This window comes from Cyprinodon variegatus, unplaced genomic scaffold (assembly GCF_000732505.1).
Source record: "Cyprinodon variegatus isolate N-32 unplaced genomic scaffold, C_variegatus-1.0 Scaffold481, whole genome shotgun sequence".
NCBI classification, from domain to species: Eukaryota; Metazoa; Chordata; class Actinopteri; order Cyprinodontiformes; family Cyprinodontidae; genus Cyprinodon; species Cyprinodon variegatus.
The window spans coordinates 911,406-928,716 of NW_015150934.1; the positions used below are offsets into that span (position 1 = coordinate 911,406).

General features: G+C 41.2%; 2 protein-coding genes across 2 annotated transcripts; both read right to left on the minus strand.

Annotated features, from left to right (window-relative positions):
* Nucleotides 1-1,512: 1,512 nt before the first annotated feature.
* Nucleotides 1,513-6,872, minus strand: acaa1 (acetyl-CoA acyltransferase 1). Its single transcript, XM_015390022.1, has 12 exons — nt 6,611-6,872; nt 6,047-6,140; nt 5,864-5,921; nt 5,614-5,693; nt 5,140-5,182; nt 4,906-5,004; nt 4,633-4,713; nt 4,221-4,411; nt 3,972-4,151; nt 3,443-3,498; nt 3,217-3,362; nt 1,513-3,125 (listed from the first exon to the last, which is right to left on the minus strand). The coding sequence occupies exons 1-12, from the start codon at nt 6,782-6,784 to the stop codon at nt 3,050-3,052; spliced, it is 1,278 nt and encodes a 425-aa protein (XP_015245508.1). The 5' UTR covers nt 6,785-6,872; the 3' UTR covers nt 1,513-3,049.
* Nucleotides 6,873-8,984: 2,112 nt separating this feature from the next.
* LOC107094436 (BTB/POZ domain-containing protein 3-like) lies at nt 8,985-16,852 on the minus strand. Its single transcript, XM_015390025.1, has 4 exons — nt 16,689-16,852; nt 14,288-14,378; nt 12,946-13,064; nt 8,985-11,689 (listed from the first exon to the last, which is right to left on the minus strand). The coding sequence occupies exons 1-4, from the start codon at nt 16,850-16,852 to the stop codon at nt 10,657-10,659; spliced, it is 1,407 nt and encodes a 468-aa protein (XP_015245511.1). The 3' UTR covers nt 8,985-10,656.
* Between the last annotated feature and the right edge of the window lie 459 nt (nt 16,853-17,311).

Consider the following 17,311-nt stretch of genomic DNA (forward strand, 5'->3'; position numbering starts at 1 on the left):
GAGAGCAAACAGGAACCTTCTCTCTACTACTCTCTCAGCAGCTCTCCCTCAGCACCCGCCTTTTATCAGAAAGAAAACATGAAGTGGTTACAAGGTCAGCCAATAATAAAGCAGTAACACATCTTATGCCTTTAAGAAAAGCATAAGTCTTACACAGTATAGATAGTAGAAGTGTTGTTCATCTTTCTGGTGACAGCAGTACCTCTCAGTACCGGTTTCTAACAGCATTAGCCATGCCATAGGTTAGCTGGTCATGCAAGCATGGGAAGTGTGCAGCTTTTATGTGCACATTATGTTCCCTTTGACTTCATAGAGACCCTTTAGCGCTGTATAGAGGAGAACAAACCTTTCAAAGACCATTACAGCCTTTAAATAAAATTTATATAATTTACCAAAATATGTAACAAAAATTATATATATATATATATGTGTGTTATATTTAATACAAAAATAATAAATTGGCGGCCACCCTTGTGACCTGTGTGAATAGGATAATTTCTACTTCATATTGTCATAGACTCTTGTGATAAGTGGGGATATTTCTTTTCCCAAATCTTGATGTGATTATCCGTATGTTGCTATCTGTGACACTTTAAAGATAACAAAAAAGAAATAAAAAAAATTGGCCAAAAGTTAAGGGATGAAAAGTAACAATAGACAGATTTTAAAAAGGAAGATGGTAGAGAAACCAGGAGGGTCAGTGGTGAAGTGGAGCGACTAAATGTGCAACATCTGAAGATATGAGGGAGGAGCATGATGTTTGAATAATTGAGAAGGTAAGATTTCAGAGTAAATTGGTGGAGCAAAAAAAAAAAGCCACAGAGTCAACTGGATACCATGAAATGTATTTATTCTCAATATAAATTCTAGCAAAGAGATTTAGTTCACTTTGTGAAACATTTTATTACCCAGCAACACATAAATTATGAATGAAATCAGTCCTGCTGGTCATTCTTGTTCCTTTCTGATTTTTTTTATGGAAAAAAAAAAATCGAACCTTTACCTAAAATCTGTCTTTGTTTCTTAGAAGAGAAAATAAAAACAAATATCTTTGATTTTTTTTTCTTTATTCCAATTTACATGTAAGATATTTCTTACATATTTTGATGTCCAGCTTCTCCACTGGAGCACCCTGATTCTTATTCTTGTTCACATGATTACTGCTACTTTATAAAAGACTTGACAGAAACCCTGACATCTTAAATATTATAAGTGATAATGAAAATGACATTAAGTAATTCATCTACCCAGCTTTACCATTTGTAATCAAAAGAAAAAAAACTATTTCAACCAATAGAGGGCAGCACTATAATAGTTTCAGGCCAAATATTGCAAACAATTTTATATAGAAATGTCAATTTGTAAAAAAGTTAAAAAAAATAAGTAAAAAAAAAACAGTTTATTTGCAAAAAAAAAAAAAAAAAAAAAAAAAAAACACAGATTAGGACCTGGATTAACTTCCTACAGATGGACAGTAGCTTTATTGTTCAGAAAAATGTGAGAAAAACAGAATTCAGAGCAAGTTTTCAGGCTTTATTATCACAAAATCTACTTAAAGATCTCACAGTTTGAGGTCATCAGTTACAGATTTCATTTATTTACAGAAAGAAACGAGTCAGACATTAAAAAGTGTTAAAACTGAAGAACTGGAGGTTTTTCTTAAAAAAAAAACATTTTCAGACTTGAGGTGTTGCCCTTTGTTTGGGAAATGTTTTTTATTTCTTTGTGAGCTTTTATTATATAAATTATTATTATTATTATTGTAAATTAAAAACTGTCCTGTTCTGCTAAAGGCACTCCTACAGGAGTCAAGAAGTCTCGGAAACTTTGCATGTTATAGCACTTTCTGTAAAGACAAGACTGATTACAGAATTTTCTCTGTGGCTCATTTTCAAAAAGATAAAAATGTTTGTGCAAAATAAGAAAAAGGGAATAAGAAAGAAAAGGAACATTCAGCCTTCTCATAATAATTACTTAATCTAAACCTGAATATTCATCTAAAATATCTGCAGATAAAAACCCCCCTTATTAAACATAAAGTGAGATTGACTCCAGTCATTTCTGGGAAATACTCTGTTTAACCCAAAGTCACTCAGTGAGATCTTTGAGAGGAGAGAAGGTGTTCATGGAAGAAAGATTGGTTTTATTCATCAGAACGGATCTCGTGAGCTTCTCGTCATCAGTGAAGAACCAATGATGGATAATCTACAGCTTGAATAATTTCTAATCTAGAATAATTTACTTACTATCTTGGGAAAAATTAGCTCCTCCTTTCAATCTCCAGAGAAGGTACCAGAAACATGTTCTGATGCATGATCACTCTGAGGTTCAGTCACCATTAAGGCATGTTTAGGTCTTAGTTTACTGCATCCATTAGGCAGGTTAAAAACTTTAAACCCACAGCATCGTATAAAGTTGAGCCCAACAGGATTCTGCAAAGTTCTAGTGTTTCTTTTCTCAGGTTTTATCAAAAGAAAATCTCCAAATGAGAAACAGGCGATTGGATGATTGAGTAACTTAATAGAATAGGTCTTTAAATATGGGACAGAAATGTATTGTATGAAGAATATCCGAGCCCACTGAATGGAAACCCAGTTTGATCACTGAACTGATCTGACACTTAATACACAAGGTCTTCCTGTTGGTTCTGTTGTCATTCTTCAGCTATAAACTGATCAGACCCTGGAGATCAGGTCCAGTTTTCCCACTGTGACAATCTAACTCTTAACATTTTTCTATCCTGATCAAAAAGCTTTGGGTTCTAAGCTGAAACAGGACAGTTTGGATCATTGTAGCAGCCGGAGCATTAAAGAAATGTTCTGGTTTCACCAGTTGATTCCTTATTCAATCCAAATACGATAAAGTTAAAAACTTTCCACATGGTTTATACACAGTAGAAAGGCACAAAGAGGGCAGTAGATTATCAAGATTTAAATCAGGAAGCTTTCAGAATTGACAAGCAAATAAATCTAGAATTATCTGTTAAACCCTCTCCCTGAACTGCCTCCATCGCGGTGCTTCCCAGAACCTTTCAGCAGCTACTATCCTACTACAGTCCGGGGAACTCAAAGACGGCTGCAGCTCCCATGCCTGTGCCGATGCACATGGACACGACTCCATACGCCCTGCAGGCAGAATCAGGGCAAAGTACCATGAGGGACAATAAAACCCAGACAAGTTAATGTAAGGACCTGAGCTGCAGCGGATCAAACAAACCTCCTGCCTCTGCGTCGGAGCTCGTTTAGCAGCGTCACCACCTGCCGTGCTCCAGTGCAGCCCAGAGGGTGACCAAGGGCGATGGCCCCCCCGTTAGGATTCACCTTCTCCAGCGGGATGCCCAGCTTCTCCACACAGTACACAGCCTGAGGGAGAAGGACGTCCTGCAGTTACTGGATCAACACACGCGCAGACACACACACACACTCAGGTGTTCAGACCAAACCTGGCTTGCGAAGGCTTCGTTGATTTCAAACACATCAATGTCGTCCACAGTCAGACCTAAAGGAGAGACATCAACGAGCCTGTTTAGTTCCAGAAGTTTGAAACGGCATAATTTGGAAGATCGTGGAAGGAAAAGAGATCCTGATCCAGAAAACATTTAAAGATCTGGAGCCAGCTATTACCAGTAACCAGAGTCCAGCTGTTACCGGTAACAGGAGTCCAGCTGTTACCAGTAACCAGCTCTCCAGCTGTTACCACAGTCCAGCTGTTATCAGTAACCAGAGTCCAGCTGTTACCAGTAACCAGAGAACAGCTGGTAATTATGATTGGTATAATGCACTGATACTGTCAAAGTAATATGCTGAGTGAGGGGGTTTGGCACTACCCAAGATGGTGGCCCCACAGCCTGATAAAAGTCAGGAAAACAATGTAGAAAAGTTTCTGAGGTGTGGAAAACCAGCTGTTCATTTCTGATGGCTCAGGAATTCACCCGGAATAACTGCAGCAGTCTCACTCTGACTGGAGCTCACCTGCCTGCCGTAGAGCAGCAGGGATGGCTAGTGCCGGTCCGATCCCCATAACGTCCGGAGGAACCCCCACCACGGCACTGCCCCTGAGGATTCCCAGAACTGGAAGACCCAAAGCCTCCACAGCGGACCTGCGGCCCAGCAGTACAGCCGCCGCCCCGTCGCTCACCTGGCTGGAGTTACCTGGAACACAGTCGAGAGTCAGCAGCAGCTGAAGTGGAGGCGGTACTGAGGATCAGCCCCGGTTCCGACCTGCTGTGGTGCTGCCATCGGGTTTGAAGGCGGGTCTGAGTCTGGAGAGTCCCTCTAGGGTTGTTCCCGCTCTGATGCCTTCATCTTTCCTCACCACCATCCGGCGTTCGTTTCCTGAATCGTCAGTGACTGTGACGGAGATGGGAACGATCTCCTGGTCGAACCGACCCAAGTTCTGAGCCTTGGCTGCTCTGCAGGGACACCAAAGGTCAAAGCAGACGCAGGGATGAAGGTCTGAGCAGCATTTAAGAACTCATAAACACAGGATTTACAAGGAATACCCAGAGAAAGGAAGAGTTCATCAAACTGATTTAGAGCCAAATAAACCAAAAAACAAAAAATGTACTGATTCTGACACACTTTACAAATGAACTTTCTTAAGGTTTCTCAGAAAAAAAGAAAAAGACAATACTTGAGCTGTGAATTTAGTGCAAATTTGTCCTGCTTCTCCCTGGACACTCCGAACCTCTCAGCGACGTTCTCCGACGTGATGCTGCAGAGAAGACAGGCGTTCCAGTTAGAACCTCAAACAGGAGGCTGAACCAGGACCAGATGGAGTCTTTTTTTTTCTCCACAGTTCAGCAACTCTACATCTGTGGGTTCTGGTTGTTTTCAGTTTTCCCCAGTGTTCTAATCTTCATTTTTCTGTATGAGCTAGTTGTACTGTAAACCTGCAGTGTCTCACCCCATTGGGATAAGGCAGTCCCTGGCCTTGTCGTTATCCGCCAGTCTGGAGCTCAGATCTCCTGGATTCCCGATGGACCGAAGCGACATGCTCTCCACTCTAAAAGAAACGGGAGGAGCTTAGATCTTTGGGTATCAGTAAATTATAAAACTCTTCCGTACTCAAAGAGCCAAAATTTAAAAAATATTTAAAATCAGGTTCTTGTTAAAAATCTGAAGAACTGTAGAATCTCACCCGCAGGCGAGGCCCAGATCGATGGATCCACTCCTGATGGCTCCTGAGCAAACAGAACCACCCAGGTCAGCTTGAAGGAAAACAGCCTATTTGTCTAAAAACCGGGTCACCGGTTCTACTGGAACTGGCTGAGAATTTAGTGATTGCTCGTATAGTAGTATTTCTGTCTAAAAAAATATTTTCTCTTAAAATTTCCTGAATGAATCGCTTAAAAACAGGAAATTCATGTGAAGCAGGAGCTCCACCTGCAAACTGCATCATTAAAACAGCAGCATTTGTTCTGGATGTTTTCCATCCATAGAGCTGGAAACAGGGAAACTTCTGTAAACCTGTGTTTTGCTCTTTACATCTAGGCCTACTATATCTGGTTTCTCTCCGTCCTTCTGACTTCGAACGTCTGTTCATTAAAGAAAATGAAAAAAAAAAAAAACAGAGAAAAGTTCCAAATAGGATGCAGAGGGGAGGAGGAGTTACCTGCGATGTTGAAGAGCGCCTGTAGGCCGGAGGAGCACTGTCTGTTCACCGTGTAAACAGGAACCGTCTCTGGAAAACCGCTGAAAGTAGAAGAGAGCCATTAGAACCTCTGAATCTGAGACATCTCATTCCCTTTGCACAGGGGTGGAGCTAGATAGGGGGCCAGGGGTGACCATGGCCACCCTTAGCCAATCATTGGCCACCCCTGTGGCAACACAAAACAGACCCCCGATCCTGAGCGGAGCCTGACCTGAGGAAGTGTGCCACCCGGACCATCAGAGCTCCAGCTCCAGGCTGCAGCACGTTACCTGCACACAGAAGCCCCACAATCATCAATTTCAGGAGACCAGCATGGGTTGGTTAATATAATGCTAATCTGAGAGATTTTCTTTACTCAGCATGAGGCCAAAAACCTAAAAAAGAGTCAGCTCACCCACACAGACGTCACCCAACTGATCAGGAGACAGTCCAACATCTGTGAGCACAGCTGTCATCACAGCGCTCAGCAGCTCGTCAGGGGTGGTGTCCTGCAGGAAGAAAACATCAGAAAACAATGGAAAAAAAAAACAAACAAAAAAAACATTCTTCAGATTTAGTTTTAAGATTAATTGCTTCACACGATTACAGGGATTTCAATCCCAGCAGGTTTCTAAAAACCCTTCACCTTTGGTCCATAGGGTGAACTTTAACCTAGTTAGTATCAAGACTAAATCTACATGCAAAGGTTCTGACTTACCTGTAAAATAATCAACTGGATCCATATTTCTTCAGTTTTTTGTTTGTTTTAGAATAAAAAATTGTTTTACAGTCAGAATTAAATAAATTAGGAGCTCTAATCTGTCAGACTGGGGCCAAACATCCAGCTAGTGGGCGGGGCTTTAGAGCAGCAGGGGGCGTGGCTATCTGTCAAACTGTCAGAACTGCATGTTTAATGGGTGAGGCTTTATTTTACTTTCTTCTTCCTTCTGTTATTGTTTTTTCCCTCAGAAAGTAATACCTTGAAGCTTCCTCTTTTAGCCTTTCCGATCGCGGTCCTCCGTCCGTGGACCACCACCACTTCTTCCCCGGAACTGGGCACCGAGGAGCCGCACTCAGTGCTCCGTAAGACCCGGACATGCTCCGAGGAGCCGCCGGGAAACAAGTGTCCGGAGATCACCTTCAGCCTGTTCATAATGCTGCTTCTGTTTTCCTAAGAGCAGCTTTGAGACAGGTTGTCTGGACTTTGGACCGTCAGCTGTCTTCTTCTGCGTGGAACAGATTGGGCTCAACAACTTCCCCTAGTGGACTGGGGGGTGAATTACTTATGAGAGCTTTATTGTTTCAGCTAATTGACCACATACTAATGGACGTGAGGAAATATTTTAAAACAATAGAACCTAACTGTTAGTTTAGCAAAGAGTGCAGAAACAATCCTTTATTCTGGAACAGCTGTAAAACAAAAACATTGTGGAAATGATGTAATAACTTTATCATTTGTGATGTTGATCCAGATTTGTCCAAAGGTATGAGAATTATTGTTGGGTTTCATGGAAAGAATACTAATGCAAGCAGGTTTATTATATTTGGCAAAATTCATATTCACAAATGCAAATATTCATCATCACCCTTTTTTTTTTTTTTTTACATTTTTAATTAAAGAAATAAACTATATCTAACATTTCCAGCAGTACAAACAAAAAAGCTGTGAGCAGATATGAATGCTCTAGCTCTGCATTTTTTGTTTTTCTGTATACAAAGATTTGTTCTTTCTTAATTTAAGAGAGTGTCTGGATTCTCAAATCCCCATTACTAAGAGGTAGAGCCGTTTTTTCGGTTCAATTTGCATGTTTTCTAGGCCATAACAAGGTGTTTAATGGGCTATTCTATAAAGCCTGGAATTCAACGCTGATCCAAATATTTTGAACTAAGAAAGCTTAAAGCTTCCAGGATGGGAAGGGAAAAGTCTTCAAACTTGGAAAACAAAATCCTGTAAGAAGGTGTATACTTTGACATGTCTGGTTGGGACCTCAGATTAAAGTGGATAAAAGAGAGAAATCAAATTATCCTCCAGGAACAATACAGGAACATGTTGGTTATAATGTTTAAACTGTGGCTCAAAAATCAAACCGCTTGGCTCCTTTTTCAAGAAACTGTCCTGATCCCAGAAAAAAAAAAAAAAAAGTACAAAACCAATGTGTTTAGGAGAAGAAAAGCAATAATCTGCTTCTACTCATTAAATCAATTCAGTTAAATCCCACTTTGTAGGTTCTGAGGGAAAATATTTGTTGTGATGGATCTGCTGTAGGGGTCTTTCCCTCAGCCTGATGAATGTCCATCAGATTATAATCTTAAGAATAATTCTTAGTAAAATTATCTCCAGAGGTTATAAAGCAGTGGGGTCGAAAAATGCATGCCATGGGAGCAAAAATGTGTTTGTTTAAAAGGAAAAACGATAAATTATAAAATTGTTGATGAAGTTCTAAAAACTATTGTGATTTTTCTACATATTTGTAGCTCCTGAATGGGAAACTATGCATGCAATATTTAAATAAAACAAGCAAAGCCGTTTGATTTAAAGGTCAATAAATCAATACATATTTGAAACATATAGTCTTGCATCTATATCTGATTGAATACAAAATTAATTTTATCATTTAATTTAATGGAAGCAACAAATGCAGGATATAGGTATTAAAATGTTTACATTGTATGAAGCCTTACATTTTATAAATTAAATTCTTAACTGGTTTTTAAAGGCCTCGTGTCAGTGAAGAAATGCACTCTGACGTTTTATTAACCTGAATCGGCATTTTCCGCGTTGGAGGAAAATGTTTTCCTCTACAAATGGCAGATTGGAAATTTATTGATTCCTATTTCTCCAGCTGAACACATCCAAGGCTCTTATCAATAGAGATAAGGTAGGGATATGGAGCAAAGATTTTCCTCATTAGATTTTATTGTTATTATAAAGGTTTTATACATATATATATATATACATTTTTACTATCTTGATAGTCAATCTGTCATTATCTGCGTACCACAGGCATCTAAGCCTCAATCATAAATACCGCTCTAGAAGAATGAACCCTTTTTAAACAATCTTCAGTATTGTGACTTTTAGCACTAAACTGCAGATGATCATATTGTTTCTATCTTAGAAAGATCTGTCTGGAACAAATAGTGGACAAAAAATAAAAATTTAATTCAGCCATTCTTTTGGGAGTTTTCTTCCTTTATCAATCAAAATTCTTTTCACGACAATTTTATTACTAGAACAATAAACGATTTGATAAATGTTCACCCCTATTGCAGAGTTTCTTTAACCTAGCCTGATTTCGTTAAGATTTCTTGTCTTAAAAAAAAAAAAAAGAGAGAACGATGTTTTTAGTGAGTTGAAAGATTTATTTTTTTGTTTATCACAACATCTGGTTGATAAGGCCGCTGACCTGCATCACATTCAGGTTAAAACTAAACTAAATTAACATATTTTCCTGTAAATCAGATATAAAACAGTTTAACTTCGGATTTTTAAGTGATTAAAAGAACAAGAGCATCAGTACATAAAACACCAACAAACAAACAAACAAACAAACAAACAGATGATTACTTCAGGTACAAAGATGATTAAAGAAAGAAAAAGATTGAGACGATCACAGAGCACCACGGCAGCTTCATACAAACCTAAGAAACGTCATTAGTCTGCTTCAACATGTGAACAGGTAACACACAAGGCAAAACCTCAGACACCTTCAAAGCTGCTTCTGGGTCCTTCAGTCTGCAGCAGAACCGTTTCCACACTCAGCGATTCTTTTAAGGCAACAAGCTGGAAACCTGCTGCAGGGATCAGCAGCGGGGCATCCTGTTCCAGCTGCATTTCCCTTCGAAAAGGGGGAGTCACTTCAGGATACTGCAGGAAATCTCTTTTTGTTATAAAAAAACATTTATTTATTTTTTTGTAAACTAAGTGGAGTGATTTTCTGTTAAGGAAGGTTTATTATAACAGAATCCGTCAAACAGGAACTATGGAACCTTCCAGATGTTCCATTAGCTGGATTTAAAGATTGTTTGTGCAAAAGTTAGCAGAATTTATTTAGAGTTAACTTTTTAGCCTTAGAGTCATAAAACAGCAGAGATCTGGGAATAGCTGAGGGGATGAATACCATAATAACCAGGGTTCCCAATAAGCATCAAGAGAATTCTGGATGTTTCTGCAGGTAAATTGGGTCTGGATGATCAGATTGGATCACTATGGTCTTGATCAGAGAGGATTCCTCCTAAACGCTAACATAGACCAGGAGAAAGGTTGGAATACCATCTGAAGATGCTGGCATATTGCTCTGTTGAAAGGAGTCAGGTCAGTTTTCCTAAGGAGTTTAAACCATTAAAATGATCCATGGATCAGCTGGGAGATTGTAGACGTTCCCTCCTGTCAGGAAAACAGTCAAAGTTCTGATCTAACGGTTTCAGGATCCATCTAATCTCCTTTGGCTCAAACAGATCCCCTAAAAAGTTCTTATAGTGATTATCTTCTTCATTTTACAGCAGATATATATACCCAGCTGGTTTTCTGACCAGGCTGCTGGTTTAACTGGGATTTCTGACTCACTCAAAGCGAACCAGGTGAAAATGACTGATCCGGATTCTCTGAACTTATCTGAGGAACCACAGGGCATACAAAGCAGGAGGGGCGTGTCTATTAAGGCACTTAAAGATCAGAGGGAAATGTTCAAGGTGAATTCTTCTGAAAGTTCCAGGTTCTGGTTCTTTTCTTCAGATGATTCTTTTCCTTCAGGTTAGTGTCTGCAGGCTGTTTAGGAATCTATAAATATATCTGATTCAAGCTAAAACCGTAAACTTTGGTGAGTTTTTCTGTTAGTGTATTCATCCACCAGCTGAAATAGTCCCACGCACGGGACATCCTGCTGCTAGTTAAGATCTAGAGGTTTTCTCCTCTTCTTCATCTACTTACAAGCAGAAGCATCAGACCCTGGAGAGCAGCGTAGGCCTCAGGTTGGATCCTGTTCTTTGAGTCTCTGAGAAACTGCAGGAATCTTTTTTTCAGTCTCAGGCGTAGAAGATCAGTTCTGGGATCTGACCACCCTGCACCCCGGTTCCGTTGGTGCTGTCCGAGGAGCACTGGAACTGGAAGGTCACCTTCCCGCACTGCACCTCCGTCATGCCCTCCTGTCCAAAGTAGCTGAGCTCGTTTCCGTCCAGCACCACGCTGGCTGTGTAGAAGGTGTCGGGCTCAATCTGCACCGGGTAGTCGAACCAGACTGGGAAAGTGCTGCTGGATCCGTCAGAGAAGTACTTGATGATTCTCTGCGCCATGGGCACGCCCTGCCGCTTCAGCTCGATCTTTGCGCTGTACTCTGCCGACCCGCAGCTGGACCCGTACAGACCGAACCCGGCGATGAAGACGCGCTTGTCCACAGCGAACTGGATGCTGTCGCAGCGGCCGCGGTACCGCCACTGGTTGCTGCGGTATGCACAGGACTGGAAGCGGTGGCAGCGCTGCGGAGACAGGCCTTTCCTGGGCTTGGTGCAGAACAGCAGATCGGGTTTCTTGGACGCCGTGTACCACAGAAAGATGTCGTTGGTCTCATTGAGTGTCAACACTCCAGATTGTGCCGCTCCATTGGCGAAGTCCTCTAGCGCCATGGTGGGGACCCGGATCAGGTAGATGGCCTTCCCCAGAACCAGCCGCTTGTTCTCGATAGTGGGGACCAGGTCCCGTCTCTGGCACTCCGCCTCGGCCCAGTTCAGCGCAGCTTCAAACACCACCATCTCCTTGGCGTTCAGCGTCTCCCGCTTCAGGATGCTCTCCAGCGTCAGGACGTCGATGTCGCAGAATCCCTCAGAGCGCAGCGCCAGCTCGGCCTGCGCGTCAATCACCTCCCAGCAGCGCTGCGTCAGGTCGGGCTCCTCGAACAGGCAGCTCTGTGACAGCAGCACGCATGCGTTCTTAGCGCTGAGGCTCGTCTCTAGGAAGTTGACACAGGCCCGCGCCAGGTGAGGAACGATGTACTTCTTAGCAGCATAGAGGGTGGCGAGCACCGTGTCGGCGCAGAGGTCAATCTCATCGCAGTAGATGTACCTGCAGAGGAAGAAACAGGTTTAACAAAAGCTTCTGGCAGCGTTTCTATACACACTCCAATGGGTCATTTTCATCTTCCCCCAGACATAGATTCTACTTCAGATGCAGAACCTTTTATCTTCCTGGGGCTTTTTGAAGGGGGTGCAAATGGCAACATAGCCTGCATCGCTTTGTTTAACCAGCGGCGACAGTAACCGATGAAGCTGAGAGAAAAAAAAAGATTTAAAGAGAAAAAAAAACACCTCAAAGCTTCACCTGATTCATCAGTTTATCTCTGCTTAAATTTCCTGTCAGGCCACAGCGGTTGATGAATCAAACTCCCCTTCCCATCATAACCTTTACAGCGAGCAGTCAATTGATCATTTCCTGTTATTTTCACAACAAGCAGCTTTAAGATGCTTTGAAGGAGATGCAAAAAGGTACACCTTTAAAATAATCTGTGTGGTAAATTCATACAGATTATAATCCTAATTTTAAATATAAAAGAAAAAAATATATAATAAACTGTTTCACTGCAGTTTAAATAGAGCCTCCCAACAATAAGAAAATATTTTTCCGGTCTCACCATTGTCAACTCGACTGTCTCCAGCTTCTACTTGATATAGATATTTGATTATCATTATAGAGTTGCAGTATTAACTCCTTTTAAAAGTGGGAAGACTTCAATTAAAGTTGGAAGTAGAACATTTAATATTTTTTTTTTCTGTATTAGGTATTATGAAGTAATAAAGACAAAGATGGAGGTTGTCAAGTTAAATATCAAATAACTAAAGTGCATATCTCTAAAGTTCGTAATCATAACACTGATGCCCTGTATAAGAAGGGCCAGATCTGCATCCACCTCCCGAGGAGGCTGAGATCCTTTGGAGTGAGCAGGCCCCTACTTATAACCATCTATGACTCTATGGTGGCATCAGCTCCCCTCTATGCTGTTGTCTGCTGGGCCCCTGGCAACACAGAGCAGGACTGAGAGAGACTGAACAAGCTAGTGAGAAAGGCTGCTTCTATCCTAGGCTGCACTCTGGACTCAGTGGAGGAAGAGAGGAGGGTGCTGTTCAAATTTACATCCATCATGGAAAACACCTTCCACCATCTGTGCCAGACTGCAGAGGAGCTGAGCAGCTCCTTTAGTGATACATTCCTCCAGATGCATATAACCTGAGAGACTTTAAATCGCAGGGCCTTCAGTGGAAAAGGGGATAAAGAAAAAGGTTAAGTCTCTAGAATCCAGATGGAGAAACCAAAGCTCCACCTACTTCAACATGGCAAGAAAGGAGGGCGGCTCAACGTCTGGGATCCGGATCTCCTCCTTGTCCTCGGCCAGCTCACCGTAGAACATGGCATGGAAGACGGAGCTCCCCACCGCCAGGACGTACTGCCAGAGAGAAAACATCAGTCAGAACCAAACAGCAGCGTCATCACAGAACCTCTGCATGAACAGTGACTAAAGCTTTCCCTGATTTAAAGTAGACTCAATCAACCTAAAAAGCAGATATATGCGTCAATGAAGGACATTAGAAATGGAGTCTGATTTACAGCATCATGGGAGCAGACGCTGTGGAGGTCTGGCTTCATTTTCCTGATAGAAACCAGAACAGATGTTCCTTCATTAAAAAAATAAATAAAAATGCAAAAGAAAGGACGTTTTGCACGGCTTCTGAATCCAAGAGAAGAAATGACAAAATGTCTAGTTTTTGCATCGTTGCCTGTAACCGTTAGCTGATTTGACTATGGCTACGTTCACACTGCAGCCTGAAGTGACCCAAATTGGATTTTTTGTGCAACATGCGACCTGGATCTGATCTTTTCATGGCGGTCAGAACAACACAGATCAAATTTTTCCCAATGCGACCCAGGCCACTTCGCTATGTGGTCCTGAATCAGATATGAATCTGATCTTTTCAAATGCGACTTGTGTCTGAACGGCCAGGTCGGATTCATCCGACCTGAACGCCATTAATACCTGACAAAGGTCACTATTCTGCATCTTGCTACGCAGAAGCAGGAAGAAAAACAACAACCATGGCGGGAGATAATGCGGAGAGCAGTCTTTATTTTAACTATCTTGAAGAGATTGAGTCTTTGTGGTTGGGAGAGATTGCTATTCGCTACCATCCATGTTTACTTCCGTGATCACAGCGCGCGCTGGCCTGTGACGTCATCCTCTACTGCACTTGCGGGATACTTAGGTTGTATGAATGCAGTTCCCACAGGAGAACGTATACAAGTCGCATATATTTAGAAATGTGAACTGCAGTGCAAAACAAAAGATCAGATCAGAGCTTATCAAGGGAAAATCTTTTCTTTAAGTCTTATTCTGACCTCTAGCTTGATTAAGCCACAAATCTAAAATCATGAGGTTAGTAGTTTTGCCTCTGCATAAATTGCAAATCACAGTGAAAAAAAAAAGTGAGCGCTGATTAGAAGCAAGTTAAAAAGAAAACAACTTCATATTGTTTAGATATTTAATGTGGATGGATCTTTCTGAACCCTGTAAAAAAGATCCTTTAATTTAAGACATTATAGCACTTTTTTCAGGCTGCAAGAGCCGGCTTCTAAATCCGGTTGACTCAGAGAGGATCTGTGGGGGGAATCTACCTTGTGTCCGGGGACTCTCTGTGTCCCACCAGGTGGTCCAACCACAAAGTGAACATCTGCCATCATTTCATTGTTGAACATGACTGAATTCCTACAGAGAGAAACAGACAGGAAACGTTAATGTCAGATTATGCCAACAGTGTTTCTTCTAATTAATCCGAAGAAACGGGTTACTTTATCAGCTTCATTAGAGAGCAGCAAAGATGAGACTCAAAGGTCGAAATCACACAATATCTAATAAAGAAAAATTAAAGAATAAAAAATGAGGAAACATCCTTTCAAACAGGGAACTTAAATAAACTCAGACTCAGGTTTTTCATTTCAACCAAATCTATCTTTCCTGTTTTCTTTACAGTTTAGAGGAGTGGATCTCTAGAATCTATCACTCATTAGCCTCTGGTTACAAGTCTGGATACAAAAAAAAAAATCATTTCAATTTGAAAGGATAACTGTCATAATTTAAGGAGTTACTGTGAAAGAAAACGAGATAGTAGATCCTAATAGGTATTATACCATAACAAAAAAAGACCTAAGCTTTAAAAACTTTTCAATAATTTATAGATAAGCTTAAAAAAAGCAGCATACAACATCTTTCTTCTCATGTATTAGGCGGAGATGAAGCAGAAAAGTTGTCCTAAATGTCCTCAGTCCGGTGGCCAGAGAACAACCCTAACTCACCAACCCTCCACCGCCGTGCATATAAGCTGATAATGACGAGTATGTGATGCTTTTCCTTTTTTGGATTTTCTCCGCACATAGTTTTGTACAATATTGTCAAACATCTCATCTCAGCTTAATTCAGCTGCAGATTTGCTTTGTAGTTCAAAATGAATGGGTTTAATCATCAATAACATCTCAGATTAAAGGTAAGGATCTATGTTGCGGGAAATGGCAGCCAAGTGGTTAGGGCATAGGGCTTGGAATCCTGAGGTTGTGAATTTGAAACCCACTCCCACAGACTGCCCCTCTTTCTCTCTGAGCAAGACCCTGATTGCTCCCGGGCGCAGCAAAGTAGCAGCCCACTGCTCCCCAAGGGGATGGGTTAAAATACAGAAAGTTCATGTCTCCATTGTGAAATCAATAAAGTTCAATTTGTTGTGTTGTGTGACCATGAAAAATGCTGTTTATTAATTTAAAAAAATTATCTGGCAGGAAGATCTTGATACAGAAATTGACGAGGCTGTGCAGGAAAATATTTCAAATGTGGGAGGGGCTACAAGGGATGCAAGAAATAAACTTATTCTCCACAAAATTGTATATAGGTATTATTTTTACACCAAGTAAGATATGCCGAATGGGTCTAATAAAAGATAACAAATGTCTAAAGTGTAATAAAGAGGTGGGCACCCTTTTACTATGGGACTGCCCCTTGATAATGCCCTTTTAAAGGCAGTTTAGAAAGAATTGGGGACTGGCTCAGTCAACCTTTACCAGAGTCTGCACAATTCTGCCTTTTATGGGGTACTTTAAAAGCTGAAGGTAGACTAATGATGACAGGTTTTCTGATAGCAGCTAGAATCATTCTTCGTAAATGGAAGAGCCCACATAGACAGGAAATTAAGGAATGGCTTTAACTCATGTGAGAGACAGCAGCTTTTGAAGTCATGATTTCAAGGGTGCAGAAGGAGCCGAGTAAAGCTAGCCAAGCATGGGTGTATGTTGATTACAGTGTTGGTATCAATCCTTAAGGGATGTTGGGTGTGTTGTATACTGTGTGTATATGTATGTACATGAATATGTTTTGGAATAGATTATCATCATCATAAAAGCAAAATAATAAGAAAAAAAATTTATTTATTTAACTGCAGATGATTTCTCAAAGAGGCTGTGTAGCCTCATGGAAGGGACAAAAACAAAATTAAACATTTATATATATTCACTACAGTTCTGGTATATTCTCATTGCTTCTAAAAAAAAAAAGCAATGTGATTTAGCTAAAGTTGTATCAGCAGCTCCAAACTACAAAGGCAGGAAATGGAAAATTAGGCTAAAATTTGGTTAAAAGATAGAAAATCAATGCAAAATCTGAACAGCAGGACCAACCTCTTCCTACCAAAATAAAAACTGCGTTAAACTTGAGTTAGTGAAAAGTTAAGGTTTAGTTCAGGGTTGTCCTTGAGGGCCAGTGTCCTTGCAGGTTTGATGAGATTCCAGTAAAAGCACATTTATCAGCCACCAATGAGCTGCAGCAGAGAAATGTCTAAACATGCAGAAAACTGGCCACGGGTTTTATGCATATTGAGTATAAACCTCAGATTAACACTAAAATCATTGTAGAAACTTCTAACTCTGTTATGCATTTTTTTCTCTTTGTAACATAAGCTACACAGCAGAAGGAGGGGGTGATTTTCTGTAAGGAAAAAAAAGAAGAAAAAAAAAAAAAAGAGTGTCGTGCTCTCACCTCTCCCGGATGGTGGGGTACAGGCCCTGCCAGCTGCAGCAGCCCGGTGCCAGGTTGTTGTTGTTGCTCAGGTTCTGCTGCAGGATGGAGGCGGAGGAGCTGCTACTGCTGCTGCTTGAGGCCGAAGACACCAGCTTCTGGGTGGGGAACAACTCTGCAGCCATCCTCCTTCAGTCACACCGGAGAACAGCTCATGGCAGCTCCGGGGACCGAACTGAACCCTTGCTTACACTGCGAGAAACTTCACAACCAGACAGAACCGGGCTCCATAAGAAAATAAGGAAAACCCACCGGACTTTAGCTTTAAACTAGCATTAGCCACATTAGCCTCCCGTTGACCAACCCTGGCAGCAGCTGCCTCTCCGAGGATGTCATTAGCTGACGTAAGCAGAATCAAAGCAGTTCCGCAAGGACCCACTCGGATCGCAAACAAACTGTGACTTTTACATAGAAATATTAGAGACTGAGCAGAATTTAGCTGCACGGCTTTGTTTACTAGGACGCCACAGCAGCGGAAACAGCCAATCAGAGACGAACTCTTCAGTTTAGCTAAAGACGCGTTACTGCCACCTACTGGAATAGTTTGTTAAAACATTTTCTTCTTCTTCTTTTATAATATTTTT